Source organism: Festucalex cinctus, chromosome 21 (genome assembly GCF_051991245.1).
Source record: "Festucalex cinctus isolate MCC-2025b chromosome 21, RoL_Fcin_1.0, whole genome shotgun sequence".
NCBI lineage: Eukaryota > Metazoa > Chordata > Actinopteri > Syngnathiformes > Syngnathidae > Festucalex > Festucalex cinctus.
In genome coordinates this window covers 4,948,751-4,969,843 of record NC_135431.1, presented here as the reverse complement: position 1 = coordinate 4,969,843, position 21,093 = coordinate 4,948,751, and the positions used below count along the sequence as shown (strand labels likewise).

The 21,093-nt window shown below is 38.3% G+C and overlaps 1 protein-coding gene across 5 annotated transcripts in view; it reads left to right on the top strand.

Annotated features, from left to right (window-relative positions):
• The window catches only part of enah (ENAH actin regulator), a 69,630-nt gene that overhangs the window by 31,685 nt on the left and 16,852 nt on the right, over positions 1-21,093 (top strand). For all 5 annotated transcript variants that reach the window (XM_077510193.1, XM_077510192.1, XM_077510194.1 and 2 more), the window contains 3 exons: positions 3,043-3,208; positions 6,581-6,758; positions 13,935-14,007. In XM_077510193.1, coding sequence (XP_077366319.1) covers positions 3,077-3,208; positions 6,581-6,758; positions 13,935-14,007 — 383 coding nt within the window. In that variant the 5' untranslated portion in view covers positions 3,043-3,076. The remainder of the gene's footprint in view (positions 1-3,042; positions 3,209-6,580; positions 6,759-13,934; positions 14,008-21,093) is intronic.

The window sequence follows — 21,093 nt, the reverse complement described above, 5'->3', positions numbered from 1 at the left end:
CCCCCTGCGACCCTTGAGAGGAGCGAGTGGTTCAGAATTTTTGTTGTTGTTGTTTATGCTGGAGCCTCTCAACTGCTGAGAATGGGTGAAGCAATGGCAGTAATTACAAAAACAGCCAGCAGGTGGCAGCAGAGTATAAGAGATCAACCAGGGACATGATGAAAACAAGCAGATTTGTGAATAATGATGAAACTTAGCTATATTCTAATGCTAATTGCTGTAAAACGGAAACAGATAGAAATATACTTTTTTTTTTTCCTGATGAAAGAAGAGACTCTTAATCTTTCTTTTGGTAGGTCCCATGTTTTTATAGCAATAGATACAATATTCTGTGGGCTTTTAAAATCAGTCAAAGTAGAACAGCCGAGAGCGAAGGGGGTTGCTTTAGTGAAAATGTCTGATTTAAATGAATGATTTAAAAGTCCAAGCATCCCTGATCAAATGCCGGGTTTTTGTCATATAAAAAGTGACCAAGATAAGACATTTCAAAAAAAAATTCACTTGTATACACTGCAATCAAAATAGCTGCCTTATTTTGTAGGTCATAAAAATGGTGGAAAAGTTTAGAAATTATTTAGCTTGATCTGATTCTTCCAAGTTTCGCATTTGAACAGTATTTGAATAACCGTTGTAATTTTAGCCAAATGTTCGGCTTATAATAATTGAAATTACACTTGAGGGACAGCATACCAAAGCTTTTTTTTTTTTGCACACCTAATCATTTGAAGCGCTATAAAAATTGCATGTATAATTAGAATGCTTTTTTTGCTCTGAACGCTGAAACGGTCAGACGGATACTGAGGATAACCCTTCAGCTCCATCCTCTCCCTCAATTTACTTCTTTCAGTTGACATAGTTTGATATCATCTACTCTCACAGCAGACTCTCCACAGATTTTCAGCCTAAGCAGCGGAAACGTTTAACCGTAGTCTTTTCTAGTAGTTCCTGTTCATCATCTACAATTCAGAAATTAAGCAAAACAAGTTAAGAGTCGATGTATGGAACAAGACTCACCACACACACACACAAAAAAAAACACACCAGGATAAAAAAATAACCCAAAATGAATCAAATGAATAACACACAAAACAAACGATTTTTTTTTTTCATTTTTTCTGCACATTTTGTATCTCCCTGCGTGCACCACACTGCCCCTAAGAGGCCAAAGCACGCACAGCGGGTATTTAATTTTATAAATTATTTTCGCATATTATTTCACTTGTGATTAATTTAATTTCTGGCTCTTTAAAGTTATGTTTAAGGTTTGTGAATGAATGCAAAATGAAAAATTGTGATTAGAATTTTTGTTTTCTATAATTGCCCAGGCTCAAAACAACACTAACTTGCTCACAGAATAGGTACCGCTTTGACTAATCCTGGCATATGACATCATGACGCCAAAATGGCTCTGTTCCTCTTTGAAGTCAGGAAACCATTCTCAGACCCTCATTAACTTTAATGAAGAAGAGGAACTTATTCTCATCTTCCATTACAATTTGCACTTACTATTCTTGGTCTGATTTATACATCGTGTGTGCCTGTGTGTGCACCTCTGTCCCATCGCTGACCTTTTAACTCATTCACTGCCAGCCCAGGTGTAAAATGGATCTTTGACGTGTATGGCCGTCAATGGCAGTGAATGAGTTAATAGTGTAGTGGTTCAGTTTTGTACAACTTCGATCCGGAAAGTGTCACAGATACAGTTGCCTTGTCAGCTGGGAGATGAGCGATAGAAGATGGTTGGATGGATGCATGATGCGTTGGCTGTTTTTAGCGTAGTGGTTCACAAAGCTGATTTGTGCAGCTTGGCTCAATCTGAACCCTGTAGTTTTGCAGTTGACCAGTTTAGTTGTTCACAGTCAACTTGGATAGGCTCATCCACAACCGTAAGCAAGCCCAGGTGTAAAATGGATCTTTGACGTGTATGGCCGTCAATGGCAGTGAATGAGTTAAGAGGAAAATAACGGCAAGCAATATCCATGAGTACTGTTAAAAAAAAATAAAAAAAATACATCAGTAGTGTTGTTATGGTACTATACATCCAATTTTTACTAGGGATGTAACGTGTAATGAGTGAAAATATGCTGTTAGAACCACACGCCACTGAGGTGTTTTTGGCTCCAGCTAAGCCCCGCCCTTTAAATTGCGTCACTTTGTTTGCAAACTTTGAAGGGGTCTATACAATTAGAGGCAAAGACGATTTGAGTACGAGAAGATGGTGAGGGTTAATCTGGACTGATCCCATCAGTCGAGTTTAACAGCTACTTAACAAAAGAGAATAATCCATCGGTGACATAATGACCTCAACGAGCTGACAAGGTTCCACACACGTCTGGTCTAAAAATGTGGCCATAATAATAGGTGACCGACGTAAGCGGATTTTGTGCAAAAGTCAAAACATATCGTCGTCTCTCTCACAGTACTTGCACACAACTCCAACCTCTGATAAATCCCCGACAAAATGTGCCATGTGGAATCTCTTGTAAAATGAGGCACGTAACGTTTTGCGGCTGTGTTGGGGTTTCGAAAATGAGATGCAAATTAGCTCCGGTCTCTTCATCTCCTGCCCCGCATATCTAAATCAGCAAATTTGACATAATTGATTCCCACTCAGATATAATTGTCTGAAGTGCCCTTTTGATTGCGGTGTAATAACAACCTAACTGTCGTGCAGGCCTATTCTGTAATCAGATTTAAGTGGGTGTACAATCTACTGCAACTGCTTGAGAATTGTACACAGTATGTAAATGCATTTTTGTGCTATTGCATTGATTGCGTTGATATTAAAGGCTGACTGCTCCCTGTTCCCTGAAATTGTTTGAAAGTCAACAACCATGTTGGGGGGTTCAACCTTGATATTCATACAATTTGTTGTGTCATCTGAACAGAAAGAAACAGTAGAGAAAAAAAGAACCTGCCGTTGGGCACCACGGGTTTCAAGTTGGCATTAATCTGAAAGTGGGGGAAAAAAGAACGACATTTGCAATCATTGCTTTATAATCCCGTCTGTTCTGTTTGTGTGTTTGCTGTGTTTTCCTTTAGTGAACAGAGTATCTGCCAGGCACGAGCGGCTGTCATGGTGTACGACGATGCCAATAAGAAGTGGGTGCCAGCCGGCGGCTCGACTGGCTTCAGCAGGGTCCACATCTACCACCACACAGGAAACAATGCCTTCCGTGTGGTGGGGCGCAAGATCCAAGATCATCAGGTCAGTTTCGTAACTTTTGATTGAGCAGCTCTCCAGTTCAAGTCGGCTTGAAGTTCCGAAAAACATCAGCTTAACAAATATGGTGTGTCTAAATGTAATTTACTGTAGCCTAGAGTTTTATGTACCCAGATATGATGCTATATGACAACACATCTTGGGAATTCTGTGGTGGGCACAATCTCGGACAACACCACATGCTTTTTTCCCCCCGAAAAAGAATTGCATTGTATACTTTCCTCATTAATAATGGCTTTCGGGAACATTTAAAGTATTAGGTTTCCATCTGCTCGTAAAAGTACTCAAAAAATTTATTATTTATTATTATTTTTTTTTAAAGAGCTCAGAATTGTTCATTCGGTAGTCTTACCGATTCAACGTCTTATCATCATTGCCTTTTTTTTTTTTTTTTTTTTTAGGATTCACACCTTGAGCATGGAAGAATGTTATATGAACGGAACATTAAGCCTTAATATTTTATTTTAATGCTGTTCAAACATCAAACTGATTACAACCTCCATAAGACTGAAATTTCAGATAAATAAATAATACATTTTCATATAAATCTTACACTCTACAAGCGTACTGATTAGTATTTTCTAAATTTGAATGAAAAAAAATCGCAACAATCGACTTAGAAATTCGTATCGGGATTAATCGGTATCGAATCGAATCGTGACCTGTGAATCGTGATACGAATCGAATCGTCAGGTACTAGGCAATTCACACCGCTATTGAATACTAAGAACATTATTTGGCGATCATCCATTAAGATCCGATACTAAAGCCAAAAAGCTAAATAATTATATTCACTGAAATGTCGGGCTGGCTAAATCTGGTTTGCGTCATTGTTGACCGATTCTGGTTCGGATTATGTGGGACTTTTGTTTTTTTTTGTCAAAAATATACCGTATTCAGACAAAATTACTTAAATGAACTTGATGCAACATTTAAATGTAGCTGTTCTTCTTTTTTACTTGTGTGACAGCTAAAAATGTTACGTTAAACATTCCCTGTGCTAATTCAATTTCTATTATTTCGGAAGGTAACAAAAATGTTGACTAAAGGGTAGAGATAGACCGATAAGGTTTTTTCGGGCCCGATACCGATATCAATTATTAGTAGTGAAGGATGCCGATAACCGATATTTGGAGCCGATATTCATTTTCACTAAAAAGGGACATCAAAATTTGGAAAAAATACAAACTCAAGCACATGTTTATTGAGCAACTTTTAGGGTTAGTAAAAATATATTTTTTTTATTTTTTATTATTTTTTTTTACAAAATCTTAGTCAATAGACAAGTTCTGGGATCTCCCAGGCGCAGGAGCATGTTTTTAAAAGTTAAATAAAAACAAACAATTTAAATAAAAGTCTTCCAAAATTTCAAAATATCCAAAGTATTAAATGTTTACTTGTCTTAGTTTTAATTTCAATCAAAAACAGAAGGTGAAGAGAGTTCCCAGGGTCGACAAAAATGAAAATAAAAACTTTTTTTTTTTTTTTTTAATTTACATTTAAATTAGTTCCCTGAATTTAACACTTAAAAAAAAAAGGCCGATGCCGATATTTCTCAAAATGCTGAATATCGGCGCCGATAATCGGCCCAGCCGATAATCGGTCTATCCCTACTAAAGGGGTATTGGTTCAAAGTGGCAATGTAACCCATATCTGTCGGAACATGTCGTAGTCTGTTACAAGCCAATTAGGTGATCTAACTCAGAAGTTAAATTAGAATTATAATAAATGTTCATATGGAAAACACTTTTAGGCCATATATACAGTACAGTATAACGACAGTAAATGAACTGGACTTTTGTGCTGGTACTGTTAGGACCTTCTGCAATAAGGTGTAGGTGGTTTACCAAACCCAAACCAATACCTGCCAACTGCCAAGTGAAAATGTAAACCTATACTACTGTAGCGCGTTTCAATAGTTACACAAACCAATGAGTGTGTTCATAGTGCATGAAGTGCCATCATTATGTTTTTCAAAGTCATTGGGCCCACAGCCATGAAGGAACGCCTCGAGAGTTTTCCACTTCCGTATGCTCACAGTCGAGAACTGTTTTGACTGAAATATTTATAGCTGTATTAGTTTGGCAGCAAATGTGGGGGACGATGTGCGCGCACACGCAAATGATTTTGTCTCTTTTGAGCTGATAACGCGTTAATACCCAGAAAAGATGTGTAGTGCAGTAAAATCCTCTAATCTCGGTGGCATCTTGTGTTCAGACTAATGAGCGAGGGAATTCAAAACATTCCCCAACAGCGGTGACGATAACTTAACAGGGCCCCAAGGTTGGTTGAGATTATATACAAGTAATGGGGGGGAAAAAAAAAACAGACAGTACCAGCACACGAGGTTTGGCCAGAAAAAATATCTGAATCCTAAGTAAACAAAGTCCTGCCAGCCCGTACTTATCTATGTGCATGAAATTTGACAATTTGTAATGATTGTACTCATTTTAACAGTTCATGAAATCTCAAAGTTTCTTATTAACTCATTCACTCCCAGCCATTTTCACATTTCGCAATCCCGTTCGCTCCCGGCTGTTTTACTGGATTTTGACTGATTTTGCAAGGCCCATAGAATATTGTGTTCTATTGCTATAAAAGCATGGAACCTATCAAAAGAAAGATTAAAGTCTCTTCTTTCATCAGGAAAAAAAGTAACGTTTCTATCTGTTTCTGTTTTGCAGCAATTAGCATTAGAAGAGAGCTAAGTTTCATCACTTTTCACAAATCTATTTCAAATTGTGAGTAATTGAGCTTTTTTTTTCTACATGGCCCTGGTCGAGCTCATTTGCTCTGCTGCCACCTGCTGGCCGTTTGTGTAATAACTACCATTTCTGCAACCGTTCTTTGCTGTTGAGAGGCTGCATCAAAGCCTTGTGTATGCTCTAGCATAAAAAACAAAAAAAAACAAAAAAAACGTATAAATACGTCTTTGGGACGCTTAAAACATAAAAAAAAATCGTATTTACACGTTATTGGGAGCAAATGAGTTAATGGGGAAAAAAGTTTTTTTTTTTTTTTTTTTTTTTTTTTAAACTGCCACCTCCCCATTTAAGATTAAATGCAGCTCATTTTTCACTGTACATTTTCTTCTTTTGTAATTATTACTTGCTGTCAAAATAGTCATATTTTATTGTGGAGCCAGAAGGGAGCCGTACAGTGCGCACCACTTTCCCATGTCACAATAAGTTCCATTTTCCATCATCATTACATCTTTACTCTTTGCTGTCACCTTACCTTTCACCTTCTTTGTTTGCAACACAAAACTTCTTTTTTTGACCACACCAATCTGTCTTTAACTCGCCACACATGTCAGATGTAAAGAACCTTTTATCTGTTCTCCCCTTCCATCACTAGGTGGTGATAAACTGTGCCATTCCCAAGGGTCTGAAATACAACCAGGCCACACAGACCTTCCACCAGTGGCGAGATGCTCGACAGGTCTACGGCCTGAATTTTGGCAGCAAGGAGGATGCCAACGTATTTGCCAGTGCCATGATGCATGCCCTGGAAGTGCTGAACTCCCAGGAGACAGGTAGCGTGCAAAGTAGTGTTTGTCTGTTGCTATCCTCTGTTGCTCTGTTTGCGTTTTGTTTTTTTTGTTTTTTTTTAAATCAATGGGCAGTGCAATGTCTAATGGAGCTCTGCCAGGTCAATGGGTTGTGGAATCCAAAACACCCACTAACTATGGCCAGCAGGTGGCAGCAATAAAAGATTGGCCATGTCAATAAATTGGACGGAACAGTGCAACAAGTACTGTAATGCTATATCTCACGTTTAAAAATATTCGCAACACATTTGGAGCACTTTGGTATTCATAGCTGTACTCAATGATCTTACAAATAGTCCTTGGCCGTGACCTTGGTGTTACAGTTTGGCCTCAGTTTATGACTCATGCACTCGTTGCATACAGTGATCTCATCCTGTGGCGGCATACAGCATTTATTGGCATGCTGGAAGAGATAAAGAAGCAGTTGAAGGAACGGGGAGCTTGCAACTCGGCTGTTGTGCTCGATCGATCACCTCCGAATACATTTGACTGAAGATACTTTCTGGTTTGTGCCTATAATCCAACAAAGCCAAAGTGGAGGATGTACAGTAATTGCAGCTGCAGTGGCTCTCCACGTGACCTGCTCGGCCTCTCATTCGCCCGTCTTTATTATGCCCAGCAACCCTTCCGCTAGCGAGTCTCTCATCACATTAGAATCGTACCTTCTAATTGACTGAATAGTGATGCCTCGTTATGGTAATAGGGATAGACCGATTATCGGCCGGGCCGATTATCGGTGCCGATATTTGGCAGTTTGACAAATATCGGTATCGGCCTTTTGACCAATCTGAAAGCCAATAAAGCGGGTATTTTGAACACATTCTGACAATTTGTTCACCTTCTGCAAAAATCTTTTGAAACTTTTTATGAATCCTGATGAAAACCCCAAATTTGATACGTTTGCGTTCATTTTTTTGCACAGTGAAATACAGGAACTTTTCATTTATGGATCTATTTCAATTTCCACTTTATAAATAAGGATGCTGACACTGGGAATTCCCTACATGTTTTATTTTTAAGAATAAAAAAAAAAAAGTAAAAAGAAATGTTGAAACTCTCTGCAATTTTTTTTAAATATAATTTTTAAACAAAGCTGCCAATATCGTTTAAAATTGAAAAGAAAAAGTACTTTTTAATTTTTACACTATTTTCTCTTCTACAGCAAATAAATATCGGCTTGAAATATCGGTTATCGTTCTCCTTGACTACTAATAATCGGTATCAGTATCGGCCTTGAAAAAGCCATATCGGTCTATCACTAGGTAATATGCCTCATTATGCTCTATTATTTTACTGCTCTAGTGTGAGTGTGCGCACACGCGTACGTAAACTGTTGAGTTCACTTTTTGTTCTTGTAAATTGCATTTGTAAAATAAAGTGGTTAAAAAAAAAAAAAAGTAGAGATATTAGACCAATATGTTTTTTTCAGTAGTCAAAGATGCCAAATAACCGATATTTGAAGCCAATATTCACTTTCACGAAAAAAAATAAATAAATAAAATTCCAGCTCTTAAATTTGTTGAATTTTTAAACATATGTTTATTGAACAACTTTTAAGATTTGTAAAATATTGGAGTTTAAAAAAATCTTACTAAACAGACATTTTTGTTTACAAAAAAAAAATCTAACAAAAAGTTCAGGGCTCTCCCAAGGGGCAGTAACATGTCTTCAGAAGTTAAATAAAAATGTAATCAAGTAAGTTTTCTATAGTAAATAAAGTTTTTCAAAATTTTTAAATATCTAAGTATTACATTTGTACTTAGTTTAATTTCAAACAGATGCACTTTTGCGAGGAGTGACGGATTGACGATCGCAATAAAATTAACGTTCTACCGTTGTCATCATTGTGCGTCTAAATGAGAACCTCTGTTGATATAAAGTAAAAACATAGTAATAGTGGTTAACCCATCTACCCAATCTTTGTTATTGTTCCAAGCTTAGACATTTACATTTAAAAAAGGATGCGGTTTGGGTAAGTGTTATTTTTTTTGCTTTTACTGTATTAGTGTGAGGCTTGGCTGAATGGATTCGGGGAATTATATGAATTAGTTTTTGCGAGAACCATCTTGTCCAAATGCAAAGGTGGAAAGAATGAAATGGGTCACATTGGGGTTTTTCTTAATGGAGTCATATCTGTTTGGTTGAAAGGTGTTCTGAGGAGCAGAACATAGGCAGTTCTTTAACACATTCATTGCCAGACCAGCAAAAAAAATGCATCATTTGACGTCTTTTTCCGTCAATGGCAGTGAATGAGTTAAACATGGTAAAAATCAATGAAGCAATTATAAATTGTTGATATATTGTACAGCAGGGGTGTCCAAACTTTTTCCTCTGAGGGCCACATACAGAAAAATAGAAAGCTGCAAGGGCCACTTTGATATTTTTTTTTAAGTTATTTATTAACACATTCATTGCAAGACCAGAAAAAAAAAATGCATCATTTGACGTCTTTTTCCGTCAATGGCAGTGAATGAGTTAATAAAGTAATGTAGAGCCGTTTCAAAATAAAGGCCAAATAATTTTGCAAACCTACTGCGATATTGGGTCCTGTGCCGGGCATTTCGATGGCAGAATTATGATTGCGATGGTCTTGACAAACAGATTTAAAATATCCGTCCTGTTCGCTTTGGCGGTTGGAGACAGATGGAGCAGAAGTGTGTCTCCATGTCGAAATTTAACGAGTTACTAACTAGGGATCGCCATTTATTTTGGGTGCCGTCATGGTCTCTGACAGCGCTGCTCCATTTAGCAAGCAGTCTTTTTTTTTTTTTTTTTTTTTTTTGTGGAGGGGAGGGGTTGAAACCTGAGTCAGCTGTTTGTGCATCAAATTCCAGAGGAAGCCTCTTCAAGCCCATGGAAACAGCCTACTAGTTTTATTTTACAGGTCATGTGTTTGAAAGTACGGAGTAAACATTTTTAGAGTTTGGATCATGATAGCATGTGAGCAAACTTTTATTCGAAGAATCCTACCCCCCCCTCTCTGGCTGCCCTATTTTTTTTCTCTAGAGCATAAAGTCACAGGCTTCAATACCGCAAAGAGGCAGACTACAGACTGCGACATCGCTGGACAACAGCACAGAGGGACTGGAATAGAGACGGAAATTAAATAGCTTTCAGATAGAAATAGATAAATGAGAAAAAGAAAAGAAGTCGGTGATAGATTTGTGCTAGAAGAGCATTTGCGTGTACCACAAATATCAAAATAATGAAGTCGAGCGATTGAGTGAGACAAGTTCAACTTTGAGCAATTTTATTTAGCGTAACCTCTGAAGCGCGCTTGTCGACGGACATTTCCTAAAAGTCTCGTCATGCCTGCCGTAGCAAGAGTTCAGATATTCTCAGAGGACCATCACAAGATTAGTCGTGCTCATATCAACCTCAGAAGTGAGTAAGATTGGTTTGACTCTTGGCTTTATGTCGTTCGTTTTTGTTGTACTTAACATGAAAGTGGCTCTTTGACCATGAGTGTGATAGACCCCACATATAAGAGAAAAATGTCACCTGTGTGCTTAGCTGCTCTTCTAGTGTGACATTATTTACACCATATTTTAAAGTTTTATGCTGAATACGAATGTGAGGCGCAGGTATCATGTTTGTCCACTTGGGGTCGCCATCGTCACGTTCGACACCGGAGTATCTGTGACCTTGCATGTGTGTGTGTGTGTGTGCCTTTAAAAGGCGGGCCTGACCTGTTGAATGACGTTAATGTCAGCAAATGAAAATGTTCACGTCACCACACTTGATTAATATTCATGAGTCTAGCGAGGAGGGTCAAACTCGGCGGGCTCGTCATGCTAGAACGGATGTAAACAGTCTACTAGCGAGATGTCTACCGCCATAATCTACTAATTCTGTCCGAGAATGATATCCCTAGTGCCAAATTCACTGGTATAGACGTCGTAGAACATACTAACGTTCAATTGACGCTGACATTCTCCAGTTTCAACAAGCTATCCTTCCTTTACAACCATATGCCCCGTCTGTCATATCTGGTTGTCTTACGTCTTTGATAGTTGTTGGGGGGGGGGGGGGTACATTTTTATTGCTTTTTTTGTAGGGATGCACGATAATACCGGTGGCCGATAATTATCGGCGGTTATCGACCAATTTGACGTCAGACAGATAAAACCGATAATAAAGAAATCTGCCGATTAATTATCGGCAATTATAGACCAATTTTAGATCATAAAAAGTGCCAAATTAGCCACCCTCTGAGATGGATCAGAAGACCATGTTTAGACTTGTGGAGACTCATAGAACATATTACCCAAATTATTAATATTAGTATTTATTTATTTATTTATTTATTTATATTGCGTTGACTTCCCCTTTTAATGCTACTAGCCGAATAGTTTAAATTGAAAATGCCAACACGCAGGTTCTATTTCAGGGACATAATTTATGTATCTTTCCCGTTATGAATACACCGTTATGAATAATAGATCATGTCCAGGAAGTAGCAACCCATCAAGTCGAGATTTTTCTCTCTCTTCCTCCTACTTTTTCTCTCCATCTATCTCATCCATCTATCTATCTCATCTCCTTTCCAGATATGCAAGTCCGTCCACCTTATTTTCCTTGCATCCTTCTCCTCTTCCTTTGTTTCCATCAACAGTACTCGATTGGAGAAGCAGCACAAAGTAACCACACCCAGTATTTGTGCGCCATCTCTAACTCATTCACTGCCATTGACGGATATACACGTCAATGGGAACGGAATTGCCTTAACTCATTCACTGCCATTGACGGATATACACATCAATGGCAGTGAATGAGTTAATAGTCTACAAACAGGGATTGGGAGTCATCTGACTGCACAGCATGTACACGGTTGCCAGTATCCCGCCACATCGGAAGGCTTGATCATCTATGAAGAGATTTTTTTTATTTTTTTTATTTGGTATATATTTTGGTGGCGGAGAACCTGAGGTCATGCGGAGTTGCGCTACATGGGAAGTTGAGGGCTCAGCTATGGTTTTGTATGTGAGCTCCCAGGAATGTACTGGGCAAGTGAGTGGAGCAAACGGCAGCGGGATGGAATTTGCACTGAGACCTGGCAAGGGGTCAGACGGGACCCCACGTGGACTGTGGCGCTACGTCTGCTGCCAGAAGAGGCCCACATTGCTGCTGCCTTCATGTATGTACATAGAACGGAGACAGTTACTGATGTGTGTTGGCTCTGTTTTTGTATTTACTGATTTGGGCTCTTCGGGCCAGTTGTGGAAACAGCATTGTTACGTTATTTAAGCCTTTGTAAATCAATTCAGATTTCTTCTTAAGTACATTTGCCAACAAACTGCATACTTTTCATCCGAATGATTACTATTACTCCATTACTGTTCCGCCTTCTGCGAGAATACAATGAACATCTCCTGTCCATCATTGCGGCTTTGATTCTTTGTTGCACTGAGATGTGCTATTAGCGCACGAGCTCTATTAGGACAGTAACACAATTACGCTCATAGGCAGCGGAAGATAATGTTCTTGGCAGATGGAGGAAAGGCTAATGTCACTCTCTATTGGCATATGGCTGATTTTTTTGTGCGTTTTTTTTTTTTTTAAGTCATTGATGTTAGAATTGGTTTGCACATTGTCAATCATCATCATTTGGATCACGACACACTGGAACATACTTTTAGCTCTGTGTTGCTCATTATCAAAATCACTAGTCAGCTGATTACTGAGTAAAACAGAACATCTGCTAAGCTTGGTGATCACGGATGGACTGTGAACCAAATTCGGCCTGTGTTTGAAAATGACGAGCAACATGCGGCAAATTGTATATGACGACGGGACAAGAAAGGTTGGTGGCCGGCCAGGCCTATAAAAGCACTGGGAACACCCTGTACAGTGGCACCTCTACATACGAAATTAATTGGTTCTGGAAGAAGGTTCTTAAGTTGAAAATTTTGTAAGTAGAGACGCATTTTCTATGTAAATACCCTAATCGGTTCCAAGCCTCCCAAAATTCAGACATAAATGTTTTATAAAGCATAAAAATGCATCAAAATATGTAACAAATGTTACAATTAGATTATTGCACAAGTATAAGTAGCATAATGTAAAAAACAAAAACAAAAAATAGAGTAAGGAATAAAAAATTATGGTCATTTATATTTTCATAGATGGTCAGCAGCAGTTTCAATACCAACTGCAGTGAGCGATGCCTCAATTTAATCGTGGATCTTCCTGCTGTTGTGTTTGCATGTTTATTTAGGACGCAATGTGTGAGGGAACACCTCATGTGGGTCCATCTGCTCCTGCTTTGAGTGAGCAAAAAGGTTAGCTCATTAGCAAGTGTAAATTAGGTCTCTTGCCAAATGCTTCCTGTACTGTGTGCGTGTTGACTTTATGTTTATCGGTTCGTGTGCTCTGTGTGCTTTTTTGTATTTCCCTTCTCTGCTACACATTGATGCACTTCTGGAAATGTTCTTTTGAGAGCACACATCATGCTAGGTCTGGTGAATAGGGTGACGTTGTCCTGCCTTGCCTCTTCTCGCTCACGGAACGAAACAAATGCCACAACATCTCTTTGTAGAAGTGCTCATTGATCGTTTTGTTGACATTGAAAGGGAAAACTCGTATGTGTATAATGTAGCGTTCGTGATGCCAGTCCTGGAACTTTTCTGACACACTTTGTTTCGCTTTATTAACTCATTCACTCCCAGCTATTTTCACAGAAGCAATCCTGTTCGCTGCCGGCTGCTTTGCTGGATTTTGACTGATTTTGCAAGGCCCACAGAATATTGTGTTCTATTGCTATAAGAACCTATCAAAAGAAAGATTAAAGTCTCCTTTCATCAGGAGAAAAAAGTATGTTTCTATCTGTTTCCGTTTTGCAGCAATTAGCATTAGAAGAGAGCTAAGTTTCAGCAGTTTTCACAAATCTATTCAAAATTGTGAGTAATTGAGCTTTTTTTCAACATGGCCCTGGTTGATCTCCTTTGCTCTGCTGCCACCTGCTGGCCGTTTGTGTAATAACTACCATTTCTGCAACCGTTCTTTGCTGTTGAGAGGCTGCATCAAAGCCTTGTATATGCTTTAGCATAAAAAAACATATAAATACGTCTTTGGGACACTTAAAACATTTAAAAAAACAAAACAACGTATTTACACGTTATTGGGGGGCAAATGAGTTAGTCTGTGTTTTGCCATCTACAGGTCCCACATTGCCCAGGCAGTCACCTCATGTTCCCAACGGCCCCACACCAGATGAAATCGACCTTCGGAGAAGGTAAGGCACACTTCTTGGCATCATCTTCTTTCTTTGTTTTTGAAATTCATACTGTAGTGACCATGCAGGTGAAAACAATTCGAGTGAAACTGATGACCAAAACATTTCCCTTTTAAAATATGTTTGAGAGTGTTCACGTTCTCTGTCTAAATGACATTGAAGAAGTGCTGAAATATGGATGGTCATGTCTTCTTTTCTCTATGCCATTAGGACACCAAGTAATCTGACTCACAGACCATACGCAGCCTATGACGCGTGGCCCAATATTACCCTGTTCATTAGTCATCGAGTGATGTCATCGTCCTGTTAAAAGTAGGGTTAATACGAGCGCTACAAGTAGAGGTCTGGTTTCCCTCCATGCAAACTTAATCATAACTAATACTGTGACATGGCTCAGTGGTAATGCATTCTTCAGATGTGAGTTAATGGTTTGGCTATTTTTGATTTTTTTTTTTAGGTCAACTGCCAAGTATGTGTGCCTCATGATACTGGCTCCTTTCCATTCCCTCTTTTTGTCATACACGTGCAATCGATCAGTTGCTGATGTCATCTGCCATAATAATAATAATCAGCCATAGTGGCAGAGAAAGTGACGAACGCACAAAGGCGTAAAATGGATAGAAAAAAAAAATTTGAATGGTGCTATTCTGCCCTTTGCTTCTCTACGAAGGAAAGGAAGTTGGAACCGGCCAACTTTTTCAGCAGCAGGCAGCAGATTTAGAGCTGTTTAATGGCATATTGTTTGTGTTTATTTTCAAACTCACAAAGAGTTTCTGGGAAAAATTACAGTCCCAAAATTGTTCCCCTTTTTTAACAAAATTGTTATAATTTGTATCAAAAGTGACAACCTGCTATAGTAGGATATTCCAAGTACTGTATTTTCTGGACTATAAGTCACTGCGGAGTGTAAGCGTCATGGCCTAGGTCGCATGTGCCAGAGTTCATGACCTATTATGTGTCTGTTTAGGTGTGATGTAACAGTGTCTGTTTACAAAACGTGATGTTCGAGATGTCAACCTTAAATCCTTTAGGTGGGTCCGTGAATTGTGTGTGGTTGGCCGGATTATTGCTCTACTGTTCCTGTGTGCAGCTCTCATAGGTTCTGCTTCTCAATGTGAATAAATAAATCAAATCTTATTTGTGTCTGCATTTGGGATCCAACCTCTCAGTACGCAACAATAAGTCGCAGTAGGCCCCCAAAAAAAAAAAAAAGCGCGGCGGTACGGTACATGCAATCACCGAATCCGCAAGAAGGGAACTGCGATATAGCGAGGGATGTCTGAATTCCTTCTCTTCGCTTTGTTTGGAAAGTCCGTACGACACAAATGAGGCTTGAGAGGCAACAGACAGACAGAACGGAGCAAAAACAACAACAGTATGAGGAGTTAAAAAATCACTAAATAATTCCTCCCCCCTCATCCAGCTCCCACGACGCATTGCTCTAATCCTCCTTTTGTAGGCAGAAGATGCTGAGCTTTGGTCATGAACCCTCCAAGGGTGACCGAATGTCTGGCGGACATATTTATCTCATGCATGAGCACATTAACGAAAGGCCGGGAGTGGGAAGATAAACCACTTGCAGAGAATTCGGGGCGCTCCCCTCAGATTAAAAAGACATGAGCTGCAAATAATGGGCTGCGGTATAAATAGCGACGCGGCGGCACGCGCGAGTGTGTCCGGGTGAGCAGGCCTCTTGGTGAATGTGTTGAATTGAAACAGAAAATGAATACATGATTTCCAAAACATATTGAACGTTCATAAGAAGTGGTATTTTCAGTCAAACTGCTCGCATCTCACTGCTGTTGCTAATGGAACATATGTTGACATTGGCAGTCACACTTGACACGATTACTGCAACTACAATGTGTTTGCCTTCGGCTTGGATAACATTCCGGGTGTTTTGTTAGCAGGGCACGCACACCACATGGAGAGAGACAATAGTTTGTGTATTGTATATTGACGAGACCCTTTGGACTGACGTCGCTCCATATGGCCCATCTGCACTCGTATCCTTTCAGTTGACTTTTCGTGCTTCTCTGAGCCAACCAGGCAAGCCACCAATTCCAGCTGGCCGACAGATTCTGCCAGACTGCAGTGTGGTGGAAGATTGAGCACAGTTGTTAAATTGTGGCAAAGCAAGATGGATGACATCATGTAGGACTCGTGTACAGTATACTACACATATCAAATGATAGCGTTCTGACCTCTGTGCAGCTAATATTAGAAATCATCTCTCAGGTCAAGACCCTTTAACTCAGGGGTGTCAAACATACGGCCAGCGGGCCGGATCAGGCCCGCAAAGGGGTTTAATCCGGCCCGCGAGACGATTGTAAATTAAAAAAAAAATAAAAAATTGGAACGTCGGACCAATTAATCAGCCAGCCATAAATTTGTAATTTCACAAGCAGTCCTCAGATGGGTAATGTAACTTGTACACGGAATTGCCCTGGAAGTCATTATTTTACACACAACTTAAAAGTTATGGTTTGTTTAAAAAAAAAAAAAAAAAAAAAAAAAAACTTTTTTTTTTTTTAATCATAGACCAACATAAATAGGTTAATATGACACAAATTCAATTACTGGTAACACAAATACATATATGACAGGGTTAGGGTTAGGGGGGTTAAGCTAACCCTAACCCATTAACGTCCTTATAACTTCATTAACTGTGCCACACAGTGCATTCTGGGAACTATATATATGCAAAACAGGTAGATTTAACACGCCCAGAACTCATACAGGCAATATGTTGCCGCGTTTCATTTGCATTAGTGTTATTTTTTTTCAACAATATAATGACAGTTGAACTCCATAATTTAGGGCTGGTCCACGAAATTTTGCTTATAAATGGCCGCAATTGATTTTAAGTTATATACCATTATTTTACCGATTCGGCCCACTTAATAATATATTTTCCTCCATGCGGCCCCTGAGTTAATATGAGTTTGACACCCCTGCTTTAACTCATTCACTGCCAGCCATTTTAGAAAATGTCAAAATTTTCAATACCCACGTGATATTACGTTCAGTAATTATATATAAGCCGAATCTACTAAATGAGAGAATTAGACTCCCTACTTCTCGCCTCGTCCTGTTCTTTTATAATTGATAGTAGAAAAATGTAGGTTTGCCAAAATACAGCCATTTCTCCCATGGTTATCGATTAATCCCATTGATTAATTTTAGAATTTAGTTATTGATTGTTGGATTCATTGTTGCTCCTCTAATTCATAGTTAAATGTCAATCTACAATAATTGATCATGTGACTTTTTGCTAGCTCAATGTAAGTCTCTTCCAAAATGTAAGAATGAATCAACTCTTTTGTGACATACACTGCACTTATATGTATGTTGAAGTTTAGTGTGATGTCATGCATGGTGACAGGTCAAATGCCAAAATTTTGTGTGACACTGGAGGTGTTTTTTTTTTTCCCAACCAAATATTTTGGTAGCATTCCGAGGTCACAAACTTTTTTTAAACTGAAATCTGTTTGGGTACTGCTTAATGTGAAGGGCTTATCAGTTTGATACACAATCCTGTTCCACCATAAAAAAAAAAAATGTAAAAAAAATTAGAGCTGTAGTTTTCTGGGAAAAGTTAAATGCCCGTTTTTTTTGTTTTTTTGTTTTTTTTTTTGTCCTCACTTTGCCATCCATTGGCAGAATTTCAATAGTCTGTGCAGAGGTGTGATGTTGAAGAAAGTATAAACATGGCAAGCAGTGACTAAAATATGGATGACGTCTCTTGATATGAATTGTCTTCTGTCTTTTTGATAATATACCAGTCACTTGATTTGTATCACATTTTGCTAAAAGCTATAAATGGCATTTTTTTTTATTTTATTTTTATTTTTTTTTACAGGTTTAGAGAGCCTTTTTTTTTTTTTTTAATAATCAAGGGCCTTTTAACATTTTTCGAACATCCTACAAGTGCCATATTAAATTATGGAAGACATCTCACATTAAGTTCTCCAATGGAATGGCTTGAAAGTGCCTGCCCTGTTTTGGTGTCTTGTTTCATTCTGATAACTGATGACATTTGCGCCCGGTTTTCCCAGTTTGTCCGGGTTTTTTTTTTTTTTTTTTGCAACTGCTCACAACATTTGCGCTCTCCCCAGCAACTGATGCTTGTTTCTTGAACGTGGGAAAACCCCTGAAGCGTAAATGTTTTACAGAGCAGAGGGAGGTTGTTGTACCCAGCGAGCATTGCTTTACAGTTCCGTTTCATGTTACAAGTTATTAAGCTCATTAGTTTCTCACTCTAACTTATTTAATGAGCATAAACATTTTCCCAATCATTCTTCAGTTTTCTTGTGGATTGGGACATTGCAGTGTGGATCACAGGTAGTTGGTACCTTGAAAGCAAATAATAAAAAAAATAATAATAATAATCAAAGCTTTTTTGGTACACTTTATGGGCCATCCTGTTGTTGCTGAAGTGCTGCAATTTGTATCTGAATGTGTTATTTACCTTTTAAAATTGTCACATGGAGTGAAAACTCTACCAATTATTTTTTGGGAGTAATTTGTGGGCTTCATGCCACGTAATTCTCTTAGCCTGGCACGACTCCACGATATGATTTGATGACATATTACCGCAAATGTGCAAAACATAATCCTAATTTTAAAGGGTTCATAGATCCAATGTCAGTCGAACTAATTGAATTTACTGCTGGAGATTTGTATTCATTTTCGAGCCGTCAAACGATTACATTTTTTAATCAGATTAATCACATCTTAGAATTTTTATTAATCATGATAAATCACTGACTTAAAAATGTTTTTTTTTCCCCCCCCCAACATATTTTGCCCGCTAATTTGAAGCGCACCTGTTACGTGTTATTTTTTTCCGACATTTACTGTTATGAGGACGTCTTTAAAAATGTCAATTTCACTGCACGCTCATCCTGCTTTTTCTAATCAATTAATTATTTGCATAATTGTTTTTTTATTTTATTTTATTTTATTTTTATTTTTTTTTAAGGAAAAAAAAATAAATATTTGCATAATTTAAAATGGGGAAAAATGACCTACGGTATATGTAAACATTTTATCAAATGCTTTACTTTAATGCATGTAGTCATGTTTATTGCTCAAACTCCAACAGCTACCTTTAACGTAACCATCCGCTGTCGGCTAAAAAGGATCATCTGCGGTCAAAATTAATAGTGTGATTAATCTGCGGTAATACAATGATTAATGCGATCATTTTTTGTGATTAATTAATTAGTTAACGCTTTGACTTTGACAGCACTAATTTATTTTTTTTTGCGAAACAATAGCGACAGCATCACTTTCCAGGTGGGATATAACTGTGGCCATTTAAGGGTTTTATAGTAAGAAAGAAAGAATCATGTATGCTAGTTGCATGTATTGTATACATCGCATTCAGACCTCACTGCCACCCACGCTCCCCTGGCAACGGTTTCCTCGGCAACTCTTGTCAGGGGGCGAGTAAGATGGCAGTTAAACAGAGCAGAGGGCTTTTCACAGCGTTTGAACCCTCTGATGTTTCCCACCAAGTTGAACAGGAAGACATTTGGTGATTTTTCCTCTATTTTCCATATGCGCAAAAAAAGCATCGAGACACCCTTCTAGGTCAATTGGGGGTGAGGCGAGAACTTTTGGCCTCACCTGAGTTTGAACGTTTCAGCATAACAAGTTTTTCAGCTTGTTTTAACGCAGTTCTTCTCAAATAGTGGGGCGGGCTCCATCAAGGCCTCGGGGAACATGCTTTTTTATTTTTTTTTATTTTTTTTATTTTTTTTTATTGTCCTAGAATAAAGTGCAATTGCACCTCCACTACATTAGGGGGCAGTGGCACTCATTTTTGGCAGAGTGTGTGCAGGGAGCATTCGCTCGGTGGTGTAGGGGTTTTGTTTGCACTGAACAAAATCAGCACAAATTATTTCATATTTTTGTTTTACAGGTTAGGTTTTTTTTTTTTTTTTTTTTTTTTTTTTTTTTTAATATTGTGCTCCTTAGTTAATGTTGGTGATCAGTTTGAATGCATTATTATTTATTGATTTTATGTAATTTTATTTTTCTGTATCATATGATTTGACATGGTCAGTCAAAAAATGTTTATAGTTTTATTAAAGATGTTTTCTTCTTACTGGGGGGGGGGCTCATGACATAAAATAATTGAGAGCACTGTTTTAACGTGACCCTGATTTAATCAATGCAGCAGCCTCTTAGTGTTTGTTGTTAGACATTTCTCCATTCTCGTTTCAATTGCAAAGTTTTAAGAATGAGAAAAATGATGAAAGAAGGTTGATTGAGTGATTATGACATATCATTTCTTTGTGCTTTATATTTCAGTTGCTTTGAGTCATGAATGCATGAAGGCTTTCTTAAGTTTCTGCCAGTTTGAATGAAACTGTGCTCTATTTGTAAACTTGGCAAGCGGCAGACGCTGTTCTTACTATTGAAGAATGCGAGTGTAATGTTGGGACTTGGAATAGCTTCCACCGTCGCGTGACATCTGCCGAACAGCCAAAATGGACAGGAAACCGAAGGTGTCATTTGTGATAAACGACAGCCTCTTTTGTACTGTGAGTCATTTTGAGTCGAAAAATGCTGATTTCCTGTTACATCAAGTTGCTTTTGTCTGGATCTTCTTTTGAAAAGATTCCTGTGTGGTTAAAGCAAACAATTACCAGCTTTGTTGGTTTTTTGATGTTGAGTTTGGCAAAGGTTGCTGTCTTTTGAAAGCTTCTCAGCTCGCCAGAAGAGTGTTTTTTTTGTTTTTTGTTTTTTTATGGCTACAAAAGGAGTCTTGAGCATCAAGCGCTTCCACTTCATCAACTGATGTGTTGAATGACAATGAAGCAATGCTTCAGACAAAGTACACAGTTTCACATTTCTTTTTCTTCACCGGGATCACCTTCTTTTTTTTCTTTTTTTTTTTTTGCAACTTTTCCCTTTTAGCAACTTTCTAAGTGGGTATCGATATATCCATATTTTAGACCCACCCCAATTCTTGAATTCATGGCAAGACATTATTTACGGAAGGTTTTTCTGTGCATGGTGGAAGTCTAATGCCACTACACAAGTTTGTCAGTCGTAAATTTGGGCAATGTGACC